Source organism: Apodemus sylvaticus, chromosome 10 (genome assembly GCF_947179515.1).
Source record: "Apodemus sylvaticus chromosome 10, mApoSyl1.1, whole genome shotgun sequence".
Lineage (NCBI taxonomy): Eukaryota > Metazoa > Chordata > Mammalia > Rodentia > Muridae > Apodemus > Apodemus sylvaticus.
Window position 1 is genome coordinate 16,613,723 of NC_067481.1, and position 25,926 is coordinate 16,639,648.

The following is a 25,926-nucleotide window of genomic DNA, read 5'->3' on the forward strand; positions in this document are numbered from 1 at the left end:
ACCTCTGTGTGGTCCTGTTAAACAGTTGGGTGTGAATGTATGTGCATGTGTGTGGGTGTGGGGGTGTGATTGGGGCTGTACAGACCAGCAGATACTTGATAAAAAAATCTATTGGTTGAGCTAGCAGGCCCTGTCCATGTGAACGGAAGTGAGTATGTTGGCAAACAAGTCACACTAGTGAAAATAAGACTTCATGGACACACGCACAGACATACCCTTCATAAAAGCCCGCCTTGTCTAAAACATATGGCTCTTGTGTTATCTGGCATGGGTGTGACTGAGAACTTAGGGTGGGAGGGAGGGGGATTGTAACTTGAAGGATTGCACAAGTCTGTGATGTGAGCCTGGGAGTGTGTGTGTGTGTGTGTGTGTGTGTGTATGAACTGGAGATGTGTGTGTGTGTGAAAGTTGCTTTGCATGTGTTGCTGACAGCATGGACATGCAACATTAGCATGTAGTGAGCTCACATGTGAGTGTTCACCACAGTAAGTGTGTGAATGTGTGTAGACCAGCTTGTTCCCTGTGAACACGTATAGAAACGATTTCAAGTCACTTGGGTACAAAACTGAGCCTGCGTATGTTTGCTGAGGTTAAGAGAGGTCCTGAATGGGGGAAGTTCTCGTGTGTATGTGTGTGTGTGTGTGTGTGTGTGTCTGTGTGTCTGTGTGTGTTCATGCACGCACGCCCCTGTGTGGATAGGCGTGTCTTGGTCTGGACTCCTGGGTCGGTGTGGTCCCAGAGCCCAGGCGGTTGCAGGGTAAGCCTGGAACTCGCCAAGAGGGAAGTGTGGCTGAGGCACCCACCTGAAGATTGGTCCAGTCCTCAGGTTTCACTCATGACCCTGTGACATCAGCGGCAGCAGCTGTCCTTGCCGGCCCGGCCCCCCAGCCAAGTCCCCCAGAGCTCCAGCCCCAGCCCGAGGTGGGCACGCCACCCGGGGCTCTCGTCTGTCCGTCACCGCTCCTCTCTGCTTCTGGCCAACAGTGAGTACTGTGCCTTTCTGTGCCAGCCCAGCCTGGTACCCCCAGGGGTGGGTCACCCCAAGAGACAGGTGACCCTGGCCTCAACCCCAGCATGGGTCTAAGGAAGTCACCACTTAGCTCCCGCACCGCTGACCTGCTGTTTGTGCCGTCTCTCCTGTCTGTGTCCCGACCCCACTCTGCCCTGTAGAAACCTCCTTGTACCCTACCCTCTCTGTCCCCAAACTTGCCTTCTCTGTCCTGTCGTCTGTTCTCTCTGACCCTGCCTAGCTGTCCTTTCCCTGAGCAAGAGTCCTCGTTCCGGTTACAAATGTGACTAAAGGTTAGCTCCAGACAGGCGTAGGATGACCCAAAGGATAGGGTCCAGGCTGTAGTTTCTTCAGAAAGGAACATGAGTGGGGAACCAAAACAGTGACTCGGCTTGGCCTGCTGGCTAAGAAGCAGGGCGGTGGAGAGTGCGCGGAGGAGAGCGGCTGGAGGCTGGGTGGGGGTAGGGTGGCGGTGGCGGTGGCGTGGCGGCTCCTTTGCTCTACTGAAAGAGGAATCTGTGAGATGCCAGCAGAGGACACCTCCCGGCTGCCACTAGGCTAGGCTCTGCCCACTGCCCCGCCCTCCTCCAGCCCTCTCTGCCAGCCACGGGCCTCTTTTTCTAGCGAATCTGGAGGGGGAGGGGGCGGCAGAGGTGTAGTCCCACATAGCAGAGCACGGAGCCAGGGTAGCAGACCACGGATAGCTAAGAGGGACGTGGGTGTGCGGACCCAGAGAGAGCACCTTGTGAGGAGAGATGGGAATGCACCACCTGCGGAACGCCGAGATCAAGAGAGCTCAGAGTAGACTCAGGAGGATACATGGGTTCCTAATGTAGGTCAGGGGACCAGTGTGCAGAAGACCTCAACCTTTACTAAGAATAGAGCCCTCAGGACACCAGGACAGGGGGTAGGCAGTAATAGCTGGTAGAGAAGAGGTGTACCAGACAGAGTTGGCAGACACGGCATGGAGGGGCTAGCGCTAGCTGGGTTATTTACCAGAAGGGTCAAGTTGGTGAAAGATATTAAGGCATCATAGTCTTAGCTGGGCACAGTGGTGTACACCTGCAATCCTCGCATTCAGAAAGCTGAGGCAGAAGGATTGCCATGAATTCAAGGCCAACCTGGGTTACATATGACTTCGTATGGGTAGAGACTGAGATCTCCAGGATAGAGCAGTGTAGGGCTAGCTGTGTCCAGGGGTTCAGAGCCTCTACTGTCAGGAGGCAGTCCCCCCACCCAGGAGGGGACCCTCCACCTTCCCCCTCCTCACCCTTACCTCCGGAAGTTTGCAGATGAACAAGTCACTCAGCAGAGCCTGGGAAGGTTAGAGGCATGGGGAGCCTTGGCTGAGGTCCTGCCAATGAACAGCTCGGGAGTTTGGGGAGGGGGCAGGGTGGAATTTTGAGGAGGTGTCAAGAGTAAGGTATGTTATCAGCCGTGTGCCTCCACAGCTGGGCTGTGTCAGGAGGATCCGAACAGTGGCAGAGGCCGAGTGACCATTGTGTGTGGTGGGGTTGGAGATAGGGGTAGAAACAGAAGGCTGTTGCTCCTACCGGGCCACCTCCAAGTCCTCTGCCTATAGCAGGAGGTATGGCCTTCTGTGGCAGGGACAGGGACAGCAGCAGTCACATTATGTAGAATGAAACAGAAGCTAACTCTCCCAGGGCCTTTGAACCTGCATGTCAGGCAGAGCATCCAGATAAAGAGAAGCCAGGCCTGTGTCCCCACACAGTGCCCAGGTTACAGAGGACAGAAGTCACAGGCCCTGCGTTTAATCTCAGAAGCTTCTGACCATCTACAGCCCAGGCACCCCACCCCTCAAAGGACTCCATATAAGGATTTAAGGAGTGAGGAGAAGGTGGGTGAGGGACCTTTGTAGGCCCAGCCTTGCCCTGCCTGTCATTTCTGGTTTGGAAATATGTATGGGTGAGAACTTGGAACTGGGGCTCACTTCCCTGGCCCAGGATGATGGGCAGAGGGGAAGCCTGCTCCAGTAACTTCTCTCCGGAGATTTCTGTATGCCCCGGCCCAAGACCTGACTCAGACACAGATGCCACTGGATCTCCTAGGGAGATGCTGGGACTTCCTGACAAGGGTTGTGCTTTGGGGGAGCGTCAATTCCGGCCATCAGAACAGCAAGGTGACATGGGTAGACTGGGAAGCAGAGTGTGTGATGCAGCCGAGGGCAGCAGTGCTCAGAGAAGGTTCCAGGAGGAGGGAGGATGGAGAAGAGAGAAGGAGCCAGAAGGGGGAAGCGGCTGCCCTGTGGAGATTGGGCCTGAGGCATGGAGAATAGGGAGGAGCCATGAGGGGCACAGAGGCAGACGTGTGGGTGACGGCTTTATATTCCATAGTCGTACGGTCGGTTTCATCAACACCTTTCAGCAGATCCTCAGACTCCCGGGGGTCACACCACCTGCCTGGGGCACATTGTGCGTGAGTGGCTGAGGCCCATGCTCTCTGGGGAGGAACCTGGGTTGGACTGAGTCAGGACAGAGCAGGCTCTGGGGCTCTGGGCCAGTCTGAGGTCTCTTCCGGGGGACCCCGATTTCTTTCACCTTTGCCACCATGCCTGGCTTTCCTGTGCGTTCCGTTCTGCGGCATCAGCGATGACTATTTTTATTCCCCGCTGTTCTCAGTTAACACCCTATGTCGAGGGTGGGGAGGGTGGCGGAGGAGTGAGGGCTCCAGGAGTCCTAGGGGCAAGAGCGGGCAAGGTGGGGACACCTGAGGCCGCGTCCCTGCCTCAGGACCCTCTGCCTAGAGAGAAAGGTACAACTCAGTGGCCACCGGACTCCACTCAGGAGCCCCTGAGAGGTGCTAGCGGGTTATAGCCTGTAAGGAGCAGTTTAGCCTGGTGGTTAGGACAAGCTGAGGGCCCAGCCGTCAATCCCAGTTATGACATAATGAGCACTTACTCTCTCCCTGCATTATCTATCGAGTGAGGGGATCACAACAAACTCACAGAGAGGGAGCAGTGAGTTCCTGGGTCCTGGCATGTCCGGAGCGGAGTCTCACATGCACTAGTCGTTCTATAGAAGAGCTCCCTAGATTCACTGTGCCTATGAAAACAGAGCAAACACCTCACCACAGGAACTCGAGAAGGAACAAAGCTACAGACTCTGGAAACCCTTCGAAAGCAAGGTTTGGGGCTCAGTCCACAAAGTGCTTTTTCTTATGCAAGCATGAGGACCTGAGTTCGAATCCCCAGCACCCATATAAAAAGCCAGGTGTGGCTGTAATTTCAGCATTGGGAGGTAGAAACAAGAGGATAGCTGGGGCTTGGTAATCTAGCTGACTCAGTGAGCTCCGAACTCAAAACACAGAGCAGCAAATAGTGACCTTAGTCTTAACCCACACATGTGCACACACATACACACATGTATGCATACAACACACACACAGGGCAGGGGAAGTCAAGGATGTTTTTAGTATCTGATCCCCCTGGAAGCAAGGGCCTTTCTTACATGGACTGCAGAGCCCTCCAACTGCTATGGGAACTTTGAAACTAACAAGGCAGAGGCCATGGAGTTCGCTGTAGTACGGTTCTCTGTTCACTCGTGTCTTTGTTGACATTGGCAGGTCTTGGTCAGTCCCATTTTGAAAAAGAGGCTCCAAGAGAAAAGGGGAGAAGAACTTTGCTGATAACAACTTCTCGGTAGAGTCCCCAAGAGCAGGAGCAGGGCAGTGCAGGCTTCCTGGGGACAGGTGGCAGCAGACAGAGCCAGACACCTGTCAGCCTTCCTTGATCTTAGGTGTTGTAGGATGGCTGGTGGCCACAGTCTCTGCTCCTAGGGCCTCTGCAAGGAGGCTTATTGGCCTGCCCATGTGATGGGCGATGATTGAAGAAGATATAGAACTAGGCAGGTCCTGGAATTCTCTGGGCTCTAAGAGGACAGAAGGAACAGGATGAGGTATATATAGAGAGAAGGGACAGGGTGAAGTATATATAGAGAGAAGGGGCACGGTGAAGTATATATATGGAGAAGCAGGGTGAAGTATATATAGGGAGAAGGAGAAGGGTGAAGTATATATAGGAAGAAAGAGCAGGGTGAAGTGTATATATATAGAGAGAGAAGGAGCAGGGTGAAGTATATATAGGGAGAAGGAGCAGGGTGAAGTATATATAGGGAGAAGGAGCAGGGTGAAGTATATATAGGAAGAAGGAGCAGGGTGAAGTATATATAGAGAGGAGGAACAGGGTGAAGTATATGTATAGAGAAGGAGCAGGGTGAAGTATATATAGGAAGAAAGAACAGGGTGAAGTATATATAGGGAGAAGGAGCAGGGTGAAGTATATATAGTAAGAAGGAGCAGGGTGAAGTATATATATAGAGAAGGAGCAGGGTGAAGTATATATATAGAGAGAGAAGGAGCAGGGTGAAGTATATATAGGAAGAAGGAGCAGGGTGAAGTATATATAGGAAGAAGGAGCAGGGTGAAGTATATATAGAGAGAAGGAGCAGGGTGAAGTATATATAGGGAGAAGGAGCAGGGTGAAGTATATATAGGGAGAAGGAGCAGGGTGAAGTATATATAGGAAGAAGGAGCAGGGTGAAGTATGTATATAGAGAAGGAGCAGGGTGAAAAGTATATATAGAGAGAGAAGGAGCAGGGTGAAGTATATATAGGAAGAAGGAGCAGGGTGAAGTATATATAGAGAGAAGGAGCAGGGTGAAGTATGTATAGAGAGGCTGAAGGAGAGCAGCAGAGTCAGGGAATGAATTTCAGAGTCCTGAAAAGAATGATCCAGAAGGAGGAGCCATGGCAGGGGACAGCACCGCCCACACAGACACGCTCAGAGCAGGTGGGTGGCTCACACATGACTGCAGTGTGTGCAAAGGAGAGGGGCCAGCATTGTACGCTAGGCACTGTTCCTTAAGGGGATTTAAGCCAACAGAAGGCAGGATGCCCCAGGCGTGGATAGAACAAATCGGTCTCCACAACCCTTTGAGCAGCTGGGAAATGAGTCACAGAGTTGACTCTCTCTCTCTCTGTGTGTGTGTGTGTGCACACCTGTGCCCGCGCATAGCAGACATTAGATATATATGGGGGCTAATTGGTTCCAATAAGAAATCAGCTCCAGCGAGGGATGGTGGTGCGACCCTATAGTGATTTCAAGGTCAGCCCAAGCCACATATAGCGATCCTGACTTCAAACAAACAAATAAGTATCCAGGAAGTTCTTTGCCAGGCTGCTGATTGGTCTGTTCCCAGTCCTTCAGCCCACGACAAAGAGCTCTAAGAAGCAAGCACGGCCTTCTAAGTCTTCAAGGCATCTTCAGCAGCCACGCCTCTCAAGGGGCTTCAAGCAAGGCCTCCATCCTTTGTGTACGACAACCCTGCCCAGGCCAGTGCCATGAAGCGCTAGCGGGAGGCCATGTTTGTAGCAGTGGAAACATGGGGTTGGCGTGAAAGAAAGCCTTGTTCAAATCCTTGCTTGGGATAATGAAACCGCAGGACGTGAACCAGGCCCTGGGACACAGTGCTGCCTTGTCAACAAAGAATCTGGGGGTCTGGGGGGTGACTCGGTTAGTTCCTTGTGCCTGCCTGGCGTGGGTTCCGTCCCCGCAGCACAGAAAGCAGGCCTAGTGCACATCTGCAATCCCACTCCTTCTGAGGTAGAAGCAGAAGGACCAGAAGCTCAGGGTCATCCTTGGCTACATAGCAAGTTCAAGGCCAGCCTAGGATACTTAAGACCCTGCATCAACAATGCGGAAAGAAATGGGGGAGGTAAATTGGTGGAGAGGGAAGGAGGGTGGGAGGGAGGGAGGGAGGGAGAGGAGGGAAGGGGCTATAGCTCAGGGCTGGGGCTGTAGCCAAGCATGCTAAGTTGTGAGCTCAATTCCCAGAGTCACTGAACTAGGTACAGTAACACAGGCCTGTAATCCCAGCATTGGGAGGTGGAGGCAGGAGGATCACAGGTTAAAGGCCATCATTCTTGACTAGAAAGGGACGTCTAGCCTAGTCGAGTTGTTGAATTATGTGAGACCCGGTTTTTATTTTGTTTTTGTTTGTTTCTTTACCCCCTCACATGCTTCATGAGTCAGATGTACAGGTGAATGCCCCAAGATTTAGGGCCAGAGGAATCTATCCTGTTCCGGGGACCATCTTCCATGTTGGAGGACACCTGGAATTCTGCGTCTTGAGACAAATTATTTTTGTTTGTTGGTTTTAAAAGTTTAGGCCTGGGAGGGAAAATTTTCCCCGAGGCCATGTTCCTAGGGATACAGGAGCTGCTGAGAGGAGTTTGGGAAGGTGCTGTCTGGGGCAAAGGCTGGAGCCAGTCTAGTCAGAGGGCCTCACTTCATTGCTTTGGGCCAACAGGGGGCACTCAGGGGAGGACCAAAGGCCTTAGCTGAGGTGAGGGTGGGGATAGGCAAGGAGTCTCTGAGGGTCTTAGAGCTCGAAGGCTGCGGGACTCACTGTGGAAGAAGAGGCTTTGGATGTGGACAGACAGCCACCTTGGGACATAATCAGTGCAAAATAAATGTGTCCATCACTATCACCTGGGGCCCTTGGTTAGATGATGGCCAGGCTGGCTGAACTGGGAATCTGAAGGGGGCTCTGTACCCCCTCATGAGCCTCCTCTGTAACATCGTTGGTTTCCTGAATTCTGGGGGCCACTCAATGCCCAGGGGGTTCCACTCTAGGCTCCCAGCTCTAGGCCACCCTCCGAGGGCCCGTGAGAGCAGAGTTTTCTCTACAGACAGTGTTAGGCTACAAGGGAAGGGCCACCTAGGATGGCCTCCTCTGTACTCTGGCCTGCCAAGGCCAAGGCCTCTGGTTCTCCCTCCTCTCCAGGCTAAGTGTTGTCAGAACAGTAACACAGCTACCCACCTTCCCATCCCCACCTCAAATGAAAAAAAAAAAGTTGTGACTTGGGACTTCTTCTAGACAGGGGACTTGTATACCCATTATTCACTCTCGGAATGGGCACAGTGGGAACCCAAGGATTTGGGGGAACAATCCACCTGGGAGCCCCGTGCTCACTTTGACCAGAGCCCAAGTTTGGTGTGTTTGGAGTTGCCCAGGAAGTTTTAAATTGGAGCTTGCACTGTGGGAGGCCCTTAAAGCAGAGCCCCACTGGCACATATGACGCTCAGGAACTTCTTTTTGTCTGTCTGTCTGTCTGTGCCTTGTTTGTTCTGAGTGATACGTCACTTCTCTGCCTGTGAAAGGAGCCAATTCAAGCCAGATTAGAATGTTTTACAGACAGGTTTATTGGGAGCTGCAGGAGAGTTCACTGCCCCCCCCCCAGAAAGAAGACCAGGGAAGTTACCATGGGGAGAGGTGTGGTGGGGGGGGGGAGAGAAAGGGCATATGGGCAGAGAGAAGGAGGAGGAGGAGGAGGAAGAGAAGGAGGAGAAGGAACAGGAGGAACAGGAGGAAGAGGAGAGGGAAGAAAAGAGACACCAAAATGTCTGGATTATATAGGGAAGAGCCTCTGGGGGAAGGGCAGCCCCTGGGCTGGAAAGTTCAGGGTTGGGGGCAGGGTGTGCCAGGTAGAGATTGAGGGATGCTGGGAGGAGCTGAAGATCAGATCTGCTTTGATGTGTAAAATACACACTTCAGTCCCCTCCCCCCCAAACCAAACACTAAGATGAGACTTACTCTGTAGTGGATTCACTATGTAGCCCAGGGTAGCCTCAAACTCATGGCAATTCTTCGGCCTTCCAATTTCTGAGATTACCAACACGAACTACCATCCTCAGGTTGCTTTAGATAACTTAGCCCATTTTATGTTATTTTTTCAAGTCCAGGTCTCACTATGTAGTCCTGGCCAATCTAGAACCCCCTATGTGTACCAGGCTGGCTTCGAACTCACGGAAATCCATTTGCCTCTGCTTCCCAAGTGCTGGGATTGAAGGTGTGTGTCACCACACTATTACATGTATTGTTATTATGTATGTGTGATGTGTACAGGCAGGGTATGTGTGTAATCACGTCATGCATGGGGGGTGGAGTCAGTTCTTTCCTTACATCTTTTTCATGGGCTAGAACTCAGACCATCAGGCCTGGGCTTCTACCCCCTGAGCCATCTAGCTGGCCCTCTTGTTTCTTTCTTAAACAAAAGAGCTGGATAATGTCAGGTAATGGGCAGTCTTGTGAGAAATAAACGCTGGACGAGTTGGGAAGCAGAGGAGTGGTAGCTGGGCCCTGAACAAGGACAGCTAGTGGTGTGCCGTTTTTGTACTCGAGAGGTATACCTTAAAGAGGATATGGTGGGTGTGCGCACAGGCCGTGCTTGCCCATGGTCAACCATCCAAGACAGTTTCTTACAGTAGCTTTATCACAGAGTGGCAGGGTCATAGCTGAGACCACGGGAGAGATTGCAGGCTGGTGTTAGTGAATGAATTTCTGGATATTTGAAGACAACCCTCCCCCCCCCAACCCCAAGAAAAGTTGATTTTTCCAAGAAGGAAAATTCTAGAAGTATATGAAAGCATCTGGGGTTAGGAGACTATCCTGAGCTTTGTTTGGCCAATAGTTTGGATTGTTTAGGATCTCAGATACTCATTTGTGGTAGATGGACTTGATCACAGAGGAAATCAACATCCAGCAGAAAGACTGGGAGTGTCCTGGGCTTAGAAGGGGCAGGTGACCAAGGTCTTTGTAGCCCAGACATCGACCTGTGTTGGGCTTGTACCCAGCAGCTTTTCTGTGATAGTTTCCAGTTTGTAGAGTCTTGTGGTCAGTTCTGACTTTAGACGTAGACAATCATGTCACCTGTCAACAAGGACAGTTGTATTTCATCCTTCCCTATTGTTATATTTTATTTCCTTTTCTTATTGCAAAGGTAAATTGTTCAGTCTGGTGTTGAAAAGCAGTGGGGAGATGCCTTTGCTTTGGTTGTGACTTTTGGTAGAGAACCTTCTAGTTTCTCACCATTAAAGTAAATGCCAACTGGAGTAACAGTAGGGCTTTTGAGACAGAGTATTTCTGTGTGGCCCTGGCTGTCCTTTGAACTCACTCTGTAGACCAGGCTGGCCTCAAACTCAGAGATCTGCCTGCCTCTGCCTCCCGAGTGCTGGGTGTGTGCCACCACCGCCACCGGGTTGTCTTCATTAATTTGAGGGAATCCCTCTCTCTAATTTGCCATGGTCTTATTATGAATAGGGACTATGGATTTTTTCTTTTGTTTTTAATCCTTGCTCTCACCCATTGATATGATCATGTGATTTTTTCTTCAGTCTATTGATATGAAGTTACATTAATTTTTTGAGCTTGCCTTGCAATTTGAAATAAATCCCATGAGGCCATGGTACATAATCCTTTGACATACTGTTGGATATTAATCACCTACTATTTTTGTTGAGGTGTATAAAGGTTGAAAAGAGAAGAATTGGGGTGGTTTACAGGATGGGGAATTAGACCATTGGTCTTGGAGACATCCGGTGTGCAGGCAGACTCCGTCTGGGATGAATGGATGCACAGTGTCCAGGCCAGGGAGAAGAAGCCTCTATGGCAAACTATATCTGGAATCTGGTGCTCCAATCTGGCCGCCTCACAGGGAGAGACAATGCTGGGCTGGACCTGCTCCAGGAGGAGCTGCCTCACCCTCGGGCGTCCTCACCCTCGGCTCCCTGCCTGCGGACAGCTGGCTTCGGCCTGGCTTTCCATTCCTGACCTTTCCTCCCCCCACCTCCTTCCTGGTCAGCTCACCATCTCCAGGCCCCCAGGAAGGCCTGATTTACCCCCCACTTCCGCCCGAACTTCCTTTTTGAAGGCGGTTTGCATGAGACTTTGCACTTTCTAAATGGGCTGCAGCCTGGGCTCCCGGGAGATGGCTTGAGTCTTGGCCTGGCCTCTCATTTATCACACGCTAAAATTATCTTATTTGCTCCCTATTTACTGCCTGCCTCCTCCCTCTGGAATGCAAGCTCCGTGAGGGCAGGGACTTTACCCCTTCTTTGCTCTGCCCTAGGCCAAGACCAGAGCTGGGCATGTACCACAAACTCAGAAGGTTCGTTGAATGAATGAATGAATGAATGAATGAACTTGTGGGCTGGGGAGCTGTGGTTGTGTGTGTGTGTGAGTGTGAGTGTGTGTGTGTGGGGGGGGGGGCGGAGGACATCTTAGCATTGTGGAGCTGTCAGAGGCCAGTGTAGAGTCCAGAGGAAAGGTTCGTTTTATCCTATGGGACTTTCTACCATCATAGAAATGATGGCGCCTCCCCCCCCCCCCTCAGGTCGGAGCCCTGCACAGCTTGAGAGATCGCACACATACTGAAGAAAGTGTTAAGGGGCAGCCAGAGAGGAAGACAAACCATGAGTGTAATCCCATGGAGGCTGAGGGAATAGAATTTTCCAGAATGGGGCTGTGGCCTACTGGGCTGACAGCTCCGAGAGGTCAAGGAAGGAACGGGTGCCGTGGACTCGGCAGGGGGACTTGGCATTGGTGATTTGATGAAAGCAGTTGAGCGGGGGTGGTGGCAGCCGTGTTGGAAGGGGTTGGAGAGGGAGCAACAGGTAAGGAAGTGGAGACAGCTGGGGTAGAGACTTTCCAAGAAGCTCTTGTGTGAACAGAGAAAGGAGGCCCGGGAACTGGACGGCGGGAGGTGTGAGATGTGGGCTGGTGGGTGGCAGCTGTCATTAGCGCTAATGCAGAAGACGGTCATCCATGAGCGGAGACAGAAAGGAACTGCAGAGAGAGGTCACGGGGAACGGGGCCGGGGCTTGGGAACTAGTGCAAAGACCAGCCTGTGGTGATTATTGTTGTTGTTGCTGCTGCTGCTGCTGCTGTTTGTTATTATTATTGATTGGTTGATTGGTTTGTTAGTTTTTCCAGACAGGGTTTCTCTATGTAGCCTTAGCGATCCTGGAACTCACGCTATAGACCAAGCTGGATACAAACTCAGAGATCTACCTGCCTCTGCCTCTTGGGTGCTGAGATTAGAGGTGTAAGCCACCGTGCCTGGAATGGTGGAATAATGTATTATTAATTATTAATATTTATTATTGCTATAATTATTATTATATGCCAGGAGTGGGGGAGGGAAGGAAGCGGCAGGGCAGTGGAGGTGACCGTCGCCCTGACTCCATGCTGGCTTTCTCTAGGAAGCAGAGGCAGTGCCATGCGAGGGAATGTTAAGGGAAGAATACGGACATTTGAAAAAGTATTAGATAACATGAAGCTTTTGTCTTGAAAAAGTGCTTTAAGAAGGCCTCACAGGAAACGCTGCAGGGACCGGAAGTGGCCTAGTCTGTAAGGAACCCAAGGCACAGGCTTGGGAACCCGAGTTCAAGCCTCAGCTCCTACACAAAACAAACAAAAACCCAGACAGACAAAGCAGGGCGTGGTAGAATACATGCATAATGCCAGCCCTGAGGAAGGGGGATCTCCACAAACAGCTCACAGAGATAAAGTAACCGTGGAGTCACCGTTCAAGAATGGGTGGTGACGAACACCTTTAGTTCCAGCACTCAGAAGGCAAAGTCAGCAGATCTCAGAGTTTGGGGCCAACCTGGTCTACTGAGCGAGTTCCAGGACAGCCAGGGCTACACAGAGAAACCCTGTCTCTAAAAACAAACAAACAAACAAACAAACAAACAAAAAGTAGCTATTTATATTTACTGTATGAGTGCTTTGCCTGCGCATATGCCTGTGTACCATGTGTGTACCAGGTCCCTATGGGGGTCAGAAGGGGGCATCAGATCCCTGGAACAGACGTTACAGATGGCTGTGAGCCACTGTGGGTGCTGGGAATGCAGATAATTTCCCCCCACACAGCAGAACAACCAAATGAGAAGTGGCTTCAGGATTGGTAAAAGGCTTCAGGGTTGGGAGGTGATTTTGAGGGGAGAAGCGGTACCGTTAACAGAGACCAGAAGAGGGCCAGTGGGGTAGGTCACCACCAGTGGGGTAGGTCACCACCAGTGGGGTAGGTCACCACCAGTGGGGTAGGTCACCACCAGTGGGGTAGGTCACCACCAGTGGGGTAGGTCACCACGTTTCCAAGACTTGGGAACGGGACAGGATACTCAGGGGTGTCAGCTGAGAAGAAACACTGGGGTTGTCCCTGGGCTTCCGTGAACTCAGGTGAGGCCAGTTTCCTCGAGGGCTGGACTAGACCCAGACCATGATGTTGGGCTATTGTGGTCCCTCTGGGCTCCAGTGTAGGACAGAAGGCAGCACCAGAATCAAGGTATTGTTGCCAAGATGGCCTTAGACTGGGTGGGTCTCTCCGAGGTCAGCCGTCAGGCCTCGGAGCATTGTCTATGTTACAAGATGCAAGCACAGTGGAAGGTCAGGGTAAGGGAGGTGACAAGGTCTCTGTGAGGGGCTGCAGCTCAGACCTGAGGGAGTGTGGGGGTGTGGGGGGTGTGCACGCATTTGCACACCACAGGGTCACCGACCAGCTGGAAACCAGCAGAGTCATCCCCCCAGAAACATGACTCCCTGGAGCCTGGCAAGAAGCAGCTGGGTAGTGGACAAGGGGTGTGGCCAGCTCTGCCCAATCGCTCTGGCCCTTCCCTGTCATCTGCTCTATCTGTTGACCAAGCCTTAGAAGTATGTACAATAGCCAGAGCCTCTGTGCCTGGGTCTTCTGTGAGAGGGCTGGGCTTGATGTTAGTCTGAGGGTCTGCCAGATTCCCTGTGTTATGGTGGAGGTTCTAGAATCAATCTGTATGTGTGCATGCTCTGTCTGTCTGTCTCTGTCTCTTTGTGTCTGTTTCTCTCTCTCTCTCTCTCTCTCTCTGTGTGTGTGTGTGTATGTGTGTGTGTGTGTGTGTGTGTGTGTGCGCGCGCGCGCGCGCGCGCGCGCACCCGCGTGTGTGCTTGTAGAGGCCAGAGGATAACATTGGCCATTTTGCTTTTGCCCTACCCACCTTATTTCTTTGAGACAGCTCTTTCCTGGCATCTGGAACTAAGCTAATGGCCAGTGAGACCCTGAAATCGTCCTTCTCTGCTCCTGCCCCAGCCTTGGGGTTGCAAGTGTGCATGAGGCTACACTACCCGCCTCCCTTTATTTTTAAGCTCGAATATTAGAATCCCTACTCAGGTCCAGATATGTATTTACCTACTGAGCCACATGCTTCTAGAGGCCAGAGAGGTCTCTGAATACACTCTCAGTCCCATACTGGCCTCTCGGTGGCCGCGGGTATGGACCAGTGTTCTGTCTGCTGACGGGATCATTCCTCAGCATCTGTTTTCAATAACTAACCGAGCACAGGAGCCAGAAAAGGTTGAGGAGCTAGCTAGGGATGGTCCACCTGCTGCTTATAAAATCCAACGCTTTCGCTGAGCCTTCTTTCCCTGTAACCTTGTGAACCCATTGCTGGTTCATAAGAGACCAGCAACCAAAAAGTGTCCCCGGGGGGTAGGGGGCTGTAACCCCACCCTACTGGAATTGTCCATCTCCTTACCCCCATTGCCTTTCCTGAGCATCCAAGTTAGCAGTCCCAGGTCTCCCTGCCTGTACCTTACATCTTCCGACAACATCTGCCCAGAGGTTTTAATGGCACAGAGTCATGGGAGGAAGCTGCTAAGACCCTGTGCAGGCCCCAGCTCTTTCTATGTTCCTTCACCCAGCCCATTGCCAAGACCCAAAAGATTAGAAAAGAAACTACGTCCACACGTCCTTCCCTTCTCTCCAGGCCGAGACGACAAATACAGACAGGGCCCTCTCTCTTCTGAGCTTGTCCCTGGTAGACATCATCCTTTTGCACTGACTCTGGCTGAACCCTCAATGGTCTCCACCCACATCTCCTGCTAGCCAATTTCAGCCAATCCACATGACCTCCAAGCTGAAATTCATTTTCTAGTTGGGTTTTAGGGTAATCCTACCAGACCCTCACCCGTGTCCATCTGGAGGTCATGAGGACAGCCAGTACAGACTTTCTCTCTTTGTGTGTCCCTGTAGGCTGAAGTCACACAGTTCCTGGAGTCTGAACCCAGGAGACAGTTCAGGACACCGGGGCATTGGCCCCAAGTTCCTAAGGCTGGAGAAGATCTGGTTCACTTTCCGTTGATCCTGAAGGTGGCGCAACTGATTGCTGAGAAGAGAACAGCGTGGGCCGGGGTGGGGGATGCTCCGTGCCCGGGGTCCTGTGCACCCGCACACCCAGGTCTTACAGGCACATCTCCCAGCCCCAAACAGACCAGGACACCCACCTCCCTGACCCAACCCCTGGGCAGGCAGAGAGCGAAGAGTACACAGTAGACCCAGGGCATTGGTGACCACCCCAAACCCAAGGACCGCGGGCTGTAGCTGCTCTTTGCCTACCACCCTCTGGCCCCTGAGCCCAGAATGCAAGGATGGCCAGCTCATCTCTGCCCAACCTGGTCCCCCCGGGTCCCCACTGCCTGCGCCCCTTTACCCCAGAGTCCCTGGCGGCCATAGAGCAGCGGGCAGTGGAGGAGGAGGCTCGGCTGCAGCGGAACAAGCAAATGGAGATCGAGGAGCCTGAGAGGAAGCCACGCAGTGACCTGGAGGCTGGAAAGAACCTTCCACTCATCTATGGGGACCCCCCACCTGAGGTCATTGGCATCCCCCTGGAGGACCTGGACCCTTACTACAGTGACAAGAAGGTCTGGACGTGGGAGGGCTCCCCCTATCTGTGTGATCCATTTGTCCGTCTGTCCGTCCGTCTGTCTGTCCGTCCGTCTGTCCGTCTGCCAGGCTCACAGCTCCTCTCTCTGCCTCAGACCTTCATTGTGCTCAACAAGGGAAAGGCCATCTTCAGATTCTCTGCCACCCCTGCCCTCTACATGCTGAGCCCCTTCAGCATTGTCCGGCGGGTGGCCATCAAGGTGCTCATCCACGCATATCCTGCCTAAGTGGGAGCGGTGGGAAGGTCAGGGGTGGGCGGGAGTCCTTCCCATGCCCTCCTCTTCCCAACTGCTCCCTCTCTTTCCTTGACTCTCCCCTCCCCCACGCTGTTCAGCATGTTTATTATGATCACCATCTTGACCAACTGTGTGTTCATGACCATGAGCAACCCGCCATCTTGGTCCAAGGACGTGGAGTAAGTGTGTGTCCCCCTCCCCCCACCACACTCCCTCTCCCAGGTCTGCACTCCATCTCCAGAGTGACGCAGGGAAGACAGTGTCCCTGTGATGCAACACTTTAGGTGGGGTGGGCACACTCTCACCCTCAAGATGTCCCCAGCCCGGGGTAGCCTTGTGCTATCTTGGTACCTCTCTTTCTCTAAAGCCCACAGTTGCCAGATACACACACATACCTAGCCCCGATTGGCCCTCTTCCCTCCAGGTACACCTTCACGGGCATCTACACCTTTGAGTCCCTCATTAAGATGCTGGCCCGAGGCTTCTGCATAGATGACTTCACATTCCTCCGAGACCCCTGGAACTGGCTGGACTTCAGTGTCATCACAATGGCGTGAGCAGGGCCTGAGGCTCGGGTGGGAGCTGCACGGGGGCCAAGCACCAAAGCGGGCATTGACAGGAGGGTGGGGGGAGGGGGAGCACCAATCTCTTGTGCCTACTGAGCCACATGATCTAGGGCATTCCTAGGGCGCCAGTGTTGCCTCCTCCTGCTATGTACACCTTAGGAGGCAGTCTGACTCAGAGCCCCACCCCCAGTGGATGATCAGGGATGTCCTTGTCCTTCATTCTCTAGCAGTAAAACCTAGCACTGTTCTTCCCAACTCTTGGGCTAACACAGGAACTTTGGGGTGTTATGTGACCCCACCCTCTTCTCCTTGTGATAATCCCAATTGCAAGGAATTCTTTGGGAATCCTCATTCTGGACCCAGAGACGTTGATTTCTGTCCCAGCTCTGACATGCTCCACCTCAATACTCCACTCAGGTATGTGACAGAGTTTGTGGACTTGGGCAACATCTCAGCCCTGAGGACCTTCCGTGTGCTGCGAGCCCTGAAAACCATCACGGTTATCCCAGGTACTGAGAAGTGTGGAGACCCTCTGCCTGACCATAGGAAAACACGTGTGACACAAATATTTGCATTACAATTCATAACAGTTATGAAGTAGCAACAAAAATTAATTTTATGGTAGGGGGGGCCACCACACATGAGGAACTGTATTAAAGGGTCGCAGCGTTAGGAAGGCTGAGAACCACTGATCTGTAAGATGCTTAAAACAGCATCTTATAGGACGCTAAGGAGAATTCTGTCTGAGATACAAGGAGAACAGACAAGCTCTACCTGAAAGTGATTCCAAAGAGGACCAGCATTAGTCCTTAGTGCTCTCAGAGGAGAGCGCCGCCCCTCCCCCAGCAGCGATCGAAAGGCAACTCCAAAGTATCAAGAAGAACCAGCAGCTGGAAGGATAGCTAAGTGTCCAGAGTGACCAGAGTTCAGTTTCCAGCACACATCAGGCTCACAGCTGCCTCTCACTCCAGCTCCATGGGACCCAACATCCTCTGCTGACCTCCTTGGGTACCAGCAAACACATGTCGATATGCACATGCATATGCACACACATGGACAAAAGTAAACAAAACAAAAACAAAATGAGTCTTTTTTTTTTTTCAATAAAAAGAAGAATGAGGTGCACAGCTACTCAGAAAACCTCAGCGTGGTGGGAGGGTCCACACCTGCAATCCTAGCCCCAGAGAGGCCAAATGATTCCAAGTTTGAGACGCTCCTGTGCTCCATATAGAGAGCTTCAAACAATATAGACATGCATATATATGTATATATGCATACTTATATACATAAGTATGCAGAGAGCAGGAGGTGTAACTCAATGGTTGATTTCTTCTTGCTTTGCATTGTGAGATCCTCCTGGGTTTATCCCCAGCACCGAAAAGCATAGATAGAACCCGGAAACAGTTTACTCAGGGAGGACAGATTATCGCAAAGGGATAGCGAGCAGGCTGTGGAGGAGAGAAACAGCTCAGTCCTTATGCTGGGAAGAATGGCGGTCCTCGGTAGTCCAGAGCCCTTTCGTGCACTGGAGGCCCGTGAGACACGCGGCACTGATGGAGTTCACTGAATGCCTTCCTCTTCAACCTGCAGCACTCAATCAGCCTCTCAAAGCGGAACACCAAACATCTGGTTTCCATGTCAGAAGAAGGGAGAAATGAATGACCAAGGCCAAGGAGGAAGCTGTGACTTCCTTCAGCGACAGAAATCTGTCCCATGGAATTCTGTCAGAATTGCTTTTTTTTTTTTTTTTTTAACCTTTGTGTCCAGTGGAGCAAATGTCTGTTCAAAGAGATACTGGTTTTTTGTTCGTTTGTTTTGTTTTTTGAGACAGGGTTTCTCTATGTAGACCTGGCTGTCCTAGAACTTGCTCTATAAATCAAGCTAGCATCAAATTCAGAGATCTGCCTGCCTATGCCTCCCACGTGCTGGTGTTAAAGGTGTGCACCATGCTCTGCACGGAGACACTGATTTTTCCAAATTGGTCTAGAGATTCCCAGAGTGAGCCCTGCTGGTCCTTGGGTATTGATCAGTAATGGACTCTGGGGTACTGCCTTTCCTAAACATGGTGGCTTCTGCTTTTCTTTAAGAGCACAATGAGATGAGGGACAGCCTTGAGAACACATTTTGGAAGCACTAACCTAGTGACATTTATTAAATTCCCCTGTGTGCTTTTGTGTAGTTCTGAGGTCAGGCAGGAGCCCACTGAATCTTAGAGGTCACACGGGGAAGTGCTTAGGAAAGGGTTACTATAGGGAGGCCTCAGGGAAGAAGCTGTGAGGAGTGAAACCAGCCTCAGACATGGAGCTGGCAGGGGCTCAGGGTGGGAGTCCCCTACCGCCCCATCCTTACCCCCGCTGATGCTTTCGCCCTCCCTGTGTCCAGGGCTGAAGACGATCGTGGGAGCCCTGATCCAGTCTGTGAAAAAGCTGTCGGATGTGATGATCCTCACTGTCTTCTGCCTGAGTGTCTTTGCCCTCGTGGGTCTGCAGCTTTTCATGGGAAACCTGCGTCAGAAGTGCGTGCGTTGGCCCCCGCCCATGAATGACACCAACACAACATGGTACAGTAATGATACGTGGTACGGTAATGATACCTGGTACACCAACGATTCGTGGTACGCCAATGACACTTGGAACAGCCAGGAGAGCTGGGCCAGCAACTCTACCTTTGACTGGGAGGCCTACATCAATGATGAAGGTGAGAAGAGGGAGGTGGAAGGGCCAGGGGAGACCACCTGGCTCCTCAAGTACCCATTGTCTGAGCTGCTTCTTCATAGAAGACATAGCTTAAGCGCATCACTAACCGGCTCGGGTAGTAGTAACCTCCAACAGGTCTCTCAGTCATGACCCTTGGAACCGTTTCATACTAAATAAAGTATGACAAAACCTCCCTCAGAGGGTTGATATGAGGATGACACATTGTTCTAAAATCCTGCATCTGTTGAGGAGGAGAGGGTTCAATCTGTATAGTGCTTGCCTCGCAAAGCTAAGGATTTGAGGTCAATCCCCAGAGCCCGTGTAAACAACCAGGTACAATGGCACATGTCTGTGGTTCCAGCTCTGGGGGAGTGGGAGCAGGCAGGTCCCAGGATCTCACTGTGCAGCTAGCCAACGCTGCTTCATTGGCAAGCCCCAGGTCTTAATGAGAGACTTCTGAAAAAAAAAAAAGTGTACCATCGGTCTTGAGAAATAACACCTAAGGTTGCCCTGGGAGACACACACACACATACACACACACACACACACACACACACACACACACGTGCACGTGCGCTAAGGCTCTCACTGTACAAAGAGACAGTCCATCATCCTTCTTTAGCCTGAGCATCTAGATATCCTTCCCCACATGCTGTGCGCCCTCCCTGGTAGAGCTGTCATCAGCCACATCCTGTTAGCATGGTTGTCCTTTACAGCCACACGCAACACACGTACACATTGTCACACAGTCATTATTATGCACAGTGTCTGCTCATTGGAACAGTGCCCTTCCTTCACTGTGGTCCCCAGATTCCAACCCCAATCCTACGATAAAGCACACACAGAAACATGCCCTTTGACCCTTATTGGGCCGCTGGCGAAGCCTGACTTCATAACCACAGCAGGTACCAAGCTGATGTGGCTTAGTGCTGAGCCCCTGCAATGTATCCACTGGAGACCCTGGAGTTTGGAGGGGCCCCATGGAGTGTCTGTGTGGCCTCTTTGACATGTGTGTGATGTGTGCATGTGTTTACTGGGCATCTGTGTAACATGTCTTCTTTGTGACCTCTAATTCCCAAAGGGAACTTCTATTTCTTGGAGGGTTCCAATGATGCCCTGCTCTGTGGGAATAGCAGTGATGCTGGGTGAGTTGTGGGGCCACAGTGTACCCCAGTATCCTGGGGGTTGGGGTTTATTAGGGACAGGGATCTGGGGTGGAGAGGAGGTGAGGGGACCAGTGGTCAAGAATAGAAAGCCTTCCTGCTTAGAGGACATATGGAGACCTGGGGATCCCCCATCCTCCATCTGTCCTCAGCTTTCTTCTCTCCCTAAGACAGCCCCCCTTTACTACCAGGCACTGCCCCGAGGGCTACGAATGCATGAAGGCTGGGCGGAACCCCAACTATGGCTACACCAGCTACGACACCTTCAGCTGGGCCTTCCTGGCTCTCTTCCGTCTCATGACGCAGGACTACTGGGAGAACCTTTTCCAACTGGTAGAGATGCCCCCACTCTGCTGATGGCCCCACAGACACACATCCATGCCACTCTCCCCAGAGCTTCACAGAGCCCACGCACGACGGCCAGGCCCCCACTGCATGGTCTCCTCTAGGGGACTCCTTCAGTCCCACTGTGGACTCTTAGGAATTCCTGGCCAGAGCCAAACCAGTCCTTTTTCTTTTCCATTTTCGCTTTATGAGCTGAGGGTCTGGCCCTGTCGTAGACTCAAGTCCAGGAATCTCTGAGCCACAGAGACCAGTAAGACAACTAATTAGGAAACTGAACCCTGCCCACACACAATGATAGTTGACCCTTCATCTTTGTAGACTCTACCTCTGTATTCAACCAACTACAGATATTGAAAATACTTAAATAAAACAAAAACAAACAAATAAACAAAAATGGAGCAGGCATTGGTGGCATGTGCCTTTAATTCAGCACTGGGAGGCAGAGGCAGGCAGATCTTTGAGTTCGAGGCCAGCTTGGTCTACAGAGTGAATTTCAGGACAGTCAGGGCTATACAGAGAAACCCTGTCTTGAAAAAACAAAACAATAAAAGCAAACAAAGCAGACTGGGTGTGTAGCTCAGTGGTAGAGTACTTACCTAGTGTATACAAGGTCCTGTGTTCAAGTCCCCAGGAATGTGCAAGTGCGAGATAAGGTATTTCTGAAGGAAATACTGTGCCTATAGTGGAGGTGGAGACTCCATTTCAGAGAGCACACACAAATATTCTATGGGGAAAGATATTTATTCTATAACTCAGAAAGCCCAGTGACTATATGCATAGCACTCATATTGTATTAGACACCATGGACTAGAAGAGGGCTTCTAGTCTAGAAGCCTAGGCTGGATGCAAACACTGCATCCTTTCCTAAAGGAGTCACGAGAGTCTACAGGTCTTGGTAGACGCAGTTCCAGGATACCAAGGGAGGCCCGCTCTCGGTCTTCACTCTTCATACGGCAGGAGGGTTGAGAATGAATGATTTTGTCCTCTGATCTTTGGCAGTGTTTCTAGCAAGATTAATAATAGCAATAATCATAGGTCTACTGTTCATTGAGTGTTTCCTAGGCACCAGGCTCTGGGGTAAGGCAAGGCTTCAAGCCCTGTTTGCTGTGTGTCCATCCTGGTTTTCTGACCTCTGGGTGGCTATGTGAACTCCCCACAACTCTGATATGGGAGACTGGAAGGCCTGGGTCACTCACATGTATTCTGAAGTTCCCTAGAATATGGCTGTGTTGCTGAGGATGGCCACACCTTGTCTCCAAGTCCTCCAAATCCCCAGGCTCTTTTGAGGGGATTCTCTGCTTCCCTATGTGAATGATAGCACCGCCATGCAGAAGGACCCTGTGGAGGCCATGAGACCCCTTTCTCCTTCTCTCCACATCTCCAGACCCTTCGAGCAGCCGGCAAGACCTACATGATCTTCTTCGTGGTCATCATCTTCCTGGGTTCCTTCTACCTCATCAATCTGATCCTGGCGGTGGTAGCCATGGCGTACGCTGAGCAGAATGAGGCTACCCTGGCCGAGGACCAGGAGAAAGAGGAGGAGTTCCAACAGATGCTTGAAAAATTCAAAAAACATCAGGAGGAACTGGAAAAGGTGTGGACCCAGGCAGGGAGCTTGGGGTGAGGATCCAAGGGTCTCCCTGCCTTTGGCCTGGACTTAAGGACTGGTTCCTTTCAGGCAGGTTGGGAGGAGGAGGGGCAGGAGGAAAGGACTGTGGAGCAAAAGAAGCAGAAAGCCCCAGGGTGGGAGCTTTGGTGGAAGGGGTGACTCAGAAAAGCCATCAGACTGCAGAGTTTGGACAGTGAACTGTGAATTTTCCCCCAGAGTAAAGGCCTACGGCTTCATGCTTTCTGGGTTCTTGTTGAGGTCGAGGAGGGGCCCCCATTATACATGGAGCAGTTTCTCCCTTAGGGTTGAGGGTTTTCAGGGTCAAGGGTCCTCAGCTACCTTGTCTTTACCCTGTCACTCAGTTGTCCCTTTCCTACACACACTAGAGTTGACATCAGCTAAGAGTTTCTGAGGGTCAGAGCGGTCACACTCATGGCTCAGAGTGAAATTTCTTTCTTTTCTGTTTCTTTTAAGATTTATTTATTTATTGTATATACGTGAGTACACTGTCGCTGTCTTCAGAAGAGGGCATCAGACCCCATTACAGATGGTTGTGAGCCACCATGTGGTTGCTGGGAATTGAACTCAGGACCTCTGGAAGAGAAGCCAGTGCACTTAACCGCTGCTTGATCTCTCCAGCCTCAGAGTGAAATTTCTTATTCATCATCTTTGCTGACTTACAGGCTAAGGCTGCCCAGGCTCTGGAAGGTGGCGAAGAGGCAGATGGGGACCCGACCCACAACAAAGACTGCAATGGTAGCCTGGATACATCCGGGGAGAAGGGGCCTCCAAGGCCAAGCTGCAGTGCAGACAGTGCCATCTCAGATGCTATGGAGGGTGAGTGCCCTGTGCTCCCTTCCCCTCCCACTCTGCCTGTGCTGCCCACCAGGCCTCTCAGCCTTCTGAGCTGTAGGGTGGGGCCTGCTTGGACCCAGCTTCAGGAGGGCAGTAACTTAATATTGACACCAAAGAAATAAGCTGGGTTAAATATAGTCCTGTCAACCTGGCCCATTTCTGGTTGCAAGGCCAGGCCATTGCAGGAACTAGGGGCTTCCGGGAGGGCTCTTGGGGTTGCCAAGGCAACAGGGAAGGACAGGCTAATAATACTAACCAGGAAGGCCTGGTGTTCCAGAAACCACTTCATTATTTCCTGGGTACAGGATAAAAATTGATGGTTAAATTCCCCAAGTAGGATCACAGACTCTCCACAAGTCCTGTGGTACCCCCAAGTCTCAGCAGGAGAATTAAAAATCCGTAACAAGACAGGGCGGACAGAAGCACAGTAGATGGGGGGAACAGATTACTGACTGGAAAGAAAGACAGATGGGTGTATGGCGGGGTAAAGAGGAAGGGGAGAGGGAGGGAAGGAGAGAGGAGCGATAGAGATAGAAGAAGGAAGGAAATGAAGAAGGAGCTAGAAAGAATCTCTGAGCCAGAGAAGCAACCCCAGGGCTGCTCTGTGATAAGAGCAGAGATCTTCAGGGCTCCGTAAACCTTTGGAGGGATCCATCTCACTTGACCTTACACTCTGCATTCAGGCAACTGTGTCCTGCCAGACAAAACCAGCCAGGGGAAACTGGGCAGAGCTGGCCCAGTAAGCTCCCCTCCACTGCTCTTTCTCTGGTCTCTTTCTCAGACATTGGGCACCTACAGTAGCCCAGGCAGACTAGTCTGACAGTGTGGAAAGAGGTTCACTCCTCTCACTCCTCGGTGGGACCCCAGCCCCACTCAGGCTCCCCAAGGGCCTGCTACCCATCCTAGTGTCTTTCTTTCACCTGCAAAATAGGTGGAGTCAATACTGCTTACCTCTTAAATCTCCAGTGCTAAGTACTAGGGAGCCTGCCCAGGGGGAGGCCACTCCCAAAATCCACAGAGACCATGCGCGAAGGAACAGCCCCAATTCCATACACTCCACATCTGGGGGTCAGTCTGAAGCGATCTATGTTACCAGCAGCAGGGAGGAAAGACCTCCAGGAACTCTGGCTAGCAGCAGCATTGGGGACTGTCCCCCTAAAGTGGACTCTCGGTGTTCCCTAAAGACTCCGCAGACAGAGGCCAGGTTTATCTCTCTCTCCCCAGGTAGAATCCCAGACCCGAGAGGCTGGCAGACTAGCTCAGCTCCAGCTCACTGAGAGGAGGGCATTGTGGGAACTCAATAAAATGGTGGCACTCAAAGCAGAGTTGGGGGGAGGGGTATGGGCTAAGGCTTACCAAGACGTGCGCTGGAGGGGCTGAGCTCTGAGAGAGCAGGTCCTGGGAGTGAAGTGTTGTGGGGTGAGGCTCAAAGAGGCCTTATTAAGAGAGTGGGCAAAAGAGAACAGAGAGAAAGCTGAGCTTACGGGGCAATGCCCTATGAGGCGGCGTCTATAGGGAAGATGTCAGGGCCTGCCAGTCAGTGGCTGGCGTATTGAGAGGAGTGCCAAGGAGGACTAAAGAGCTAGATAGAGGACAGGGTAGAGCCAGGCGGAGGATCTTCATCAGACACTCTTATAACCCGCTGCCACGACCCCACCTCCAGAGCTGGAAGAGGCCCATCAGAAGTGCCCACCGTGGTGGTACAAGTGTGCACACAAAGTGCTCATCTGGAACTGCTGCACCCCGTGGGTGAAGTTCAAACACATTATCCACCTGATCGTCATGGACCCCTTTGTGGACCTGGGCATCACCATCTGCATCGTGCTCAACACTCTGTTCATGGCCATGGAGCACTACCCCATGACGGAGCACTTTGACAACGTGCTCTCCGTGGGCAACTTGGTAAGGAGGGGCCAGAAGAAGGAGAGAGTGGTCATCGGAGGCCAGGGCGGACATGTGGGGCTGTCTGAGCTGTGTGGAAACGCAGGGCGTGTGGGGACAGCTGGCGTGAGTCGTAACAGAGGAGGCACAGGTAGCGGTCTACGGCGTACTGTAGTTGAGCTTCAACGTATTTGGGAACAAGGAGAGTGGGGTGAGCTGCGATCGATCGATCGATCGATCGGGGCTCCCGGAGGTCTGGGATCCAGGCCATCTCCTGGAATTGGGGTTGACAGAGTGGGGGTGTGGAATGGGTAAGTAACAAGTTTCTCAACTGTCGCGAACCTAAAAGAGACCAAGGGACCTGGGAGTGGGAGCATATAGCCAGAGACATCCAAATGCAACGGGGTCTACCTCCCCTACCCCCAGGGGCCTCCCGGTTCTCCACTCACCGCGCTACGCTCCCCCAAGCCCTTTGCTGCTCAGCTATTGTTGACATGCTCTGATCCGACTGCTTAGCCTTGCCCATTAGGAGCATTAGCACCTCGTTGCCGGCCCCAGTGGAGCCTGACAAAGGGAAAAGCCGCGGCCTCCTCCTCCAGCCCCGACCTATTGTGCTCCACTCTTCCCAAAGCCGCCTGGCGGGCGGTCCCATCCCACCTCCCAAGGCCAACGGGCAGGAGGCTCCTCCCCCTCACCGCCAGGGAGAGGCAGACTCACAGTGTAGGGTGTGAGGGAGGGCTGGGGCAGGACCGGGTAGGAGACATGAAACTCCCCAGCCTTCAACGCAGACATGTCTATCTTGTGAAGCAGCCATGGCCAGGCTGGGCAAGGGAGGCAAGCGCGAGCTCTGGGCCTGGCACAGCTGCCAGGGTGTGTCTAAATGGGCAGGGCCTGTCTGCCTGCCCACCCGCTGCACACTGTGCTGCCGTCTGGGCACCTGCTATGGTGTGTGCCTGGGCAGGCTGCGGACCCAGAGCAGCTGATGCCTGGTAGGAGCGAGGTCACGCCTA

General features: G+C 52.2%; 1 protein-coding gene across 2 annotated transcripts in view; it reads left to right on the plus strand.

Annotated features, from left to right (window-relative positions):
- The first annotated feature begins 687 nt into the window (after positions 1-687).
- Scn4a (sodium voltage-gated channel alpha subunit 4) overlaps positions 688-25,926 on the plus strand; it is a 45,940-nt gene continuing 20,701 nt past the window's right edge. Inside the window, exons 1-12 of one of the 2 annotated variants that reach the window (XM_052193921.1) lie at positions 688-983; positions 14,876-15,543; positions 15,661-15,778; positions 15,890-15,980; positions 16,226-16,354; positions 16,785-16,876; positions 18,750-19,064; positions 20,145-20,208; positions 20,418-20,559; positions 21,956-22,165; positions 22,864-23,017; positions 24,699-24,937. In XM_052193921.1, coding sequence (XP_052049881.1) covers positions 15,271-15,543; positions 15,661-15,778; positions 15,890-15,980; positions 16,226-16,354; positions 16,785-16,876; positions 18,750-19,064; positions 20,145-20,208; positions 20,418-20,559; positions 21,956-22,165; positions 22,864-23,017; positions 24,699-24,937 — 1,827 coding nt within the window. In that variant the 5' untranslated portion in view covers positions 688-983; positions 14,876-15,270. Of the gene's footprint in view, positions 984-10,784; positions 10,976-14,875; positions 15,544-15,660; positions 15,779-15,889; positions 15,981-16,225; positions 16,355-16,784; positions 16,877-18,749; positions 19,065-20,144; positions 20,209-20,417; positions 20,560-21,955; positions 22,166-22,863; positions 23,018-24,698; positions 24,938-25,926 lie in introns of those variants that run through there. The other variant, XM_052193922.1, reaches the window with a different exon arrangement.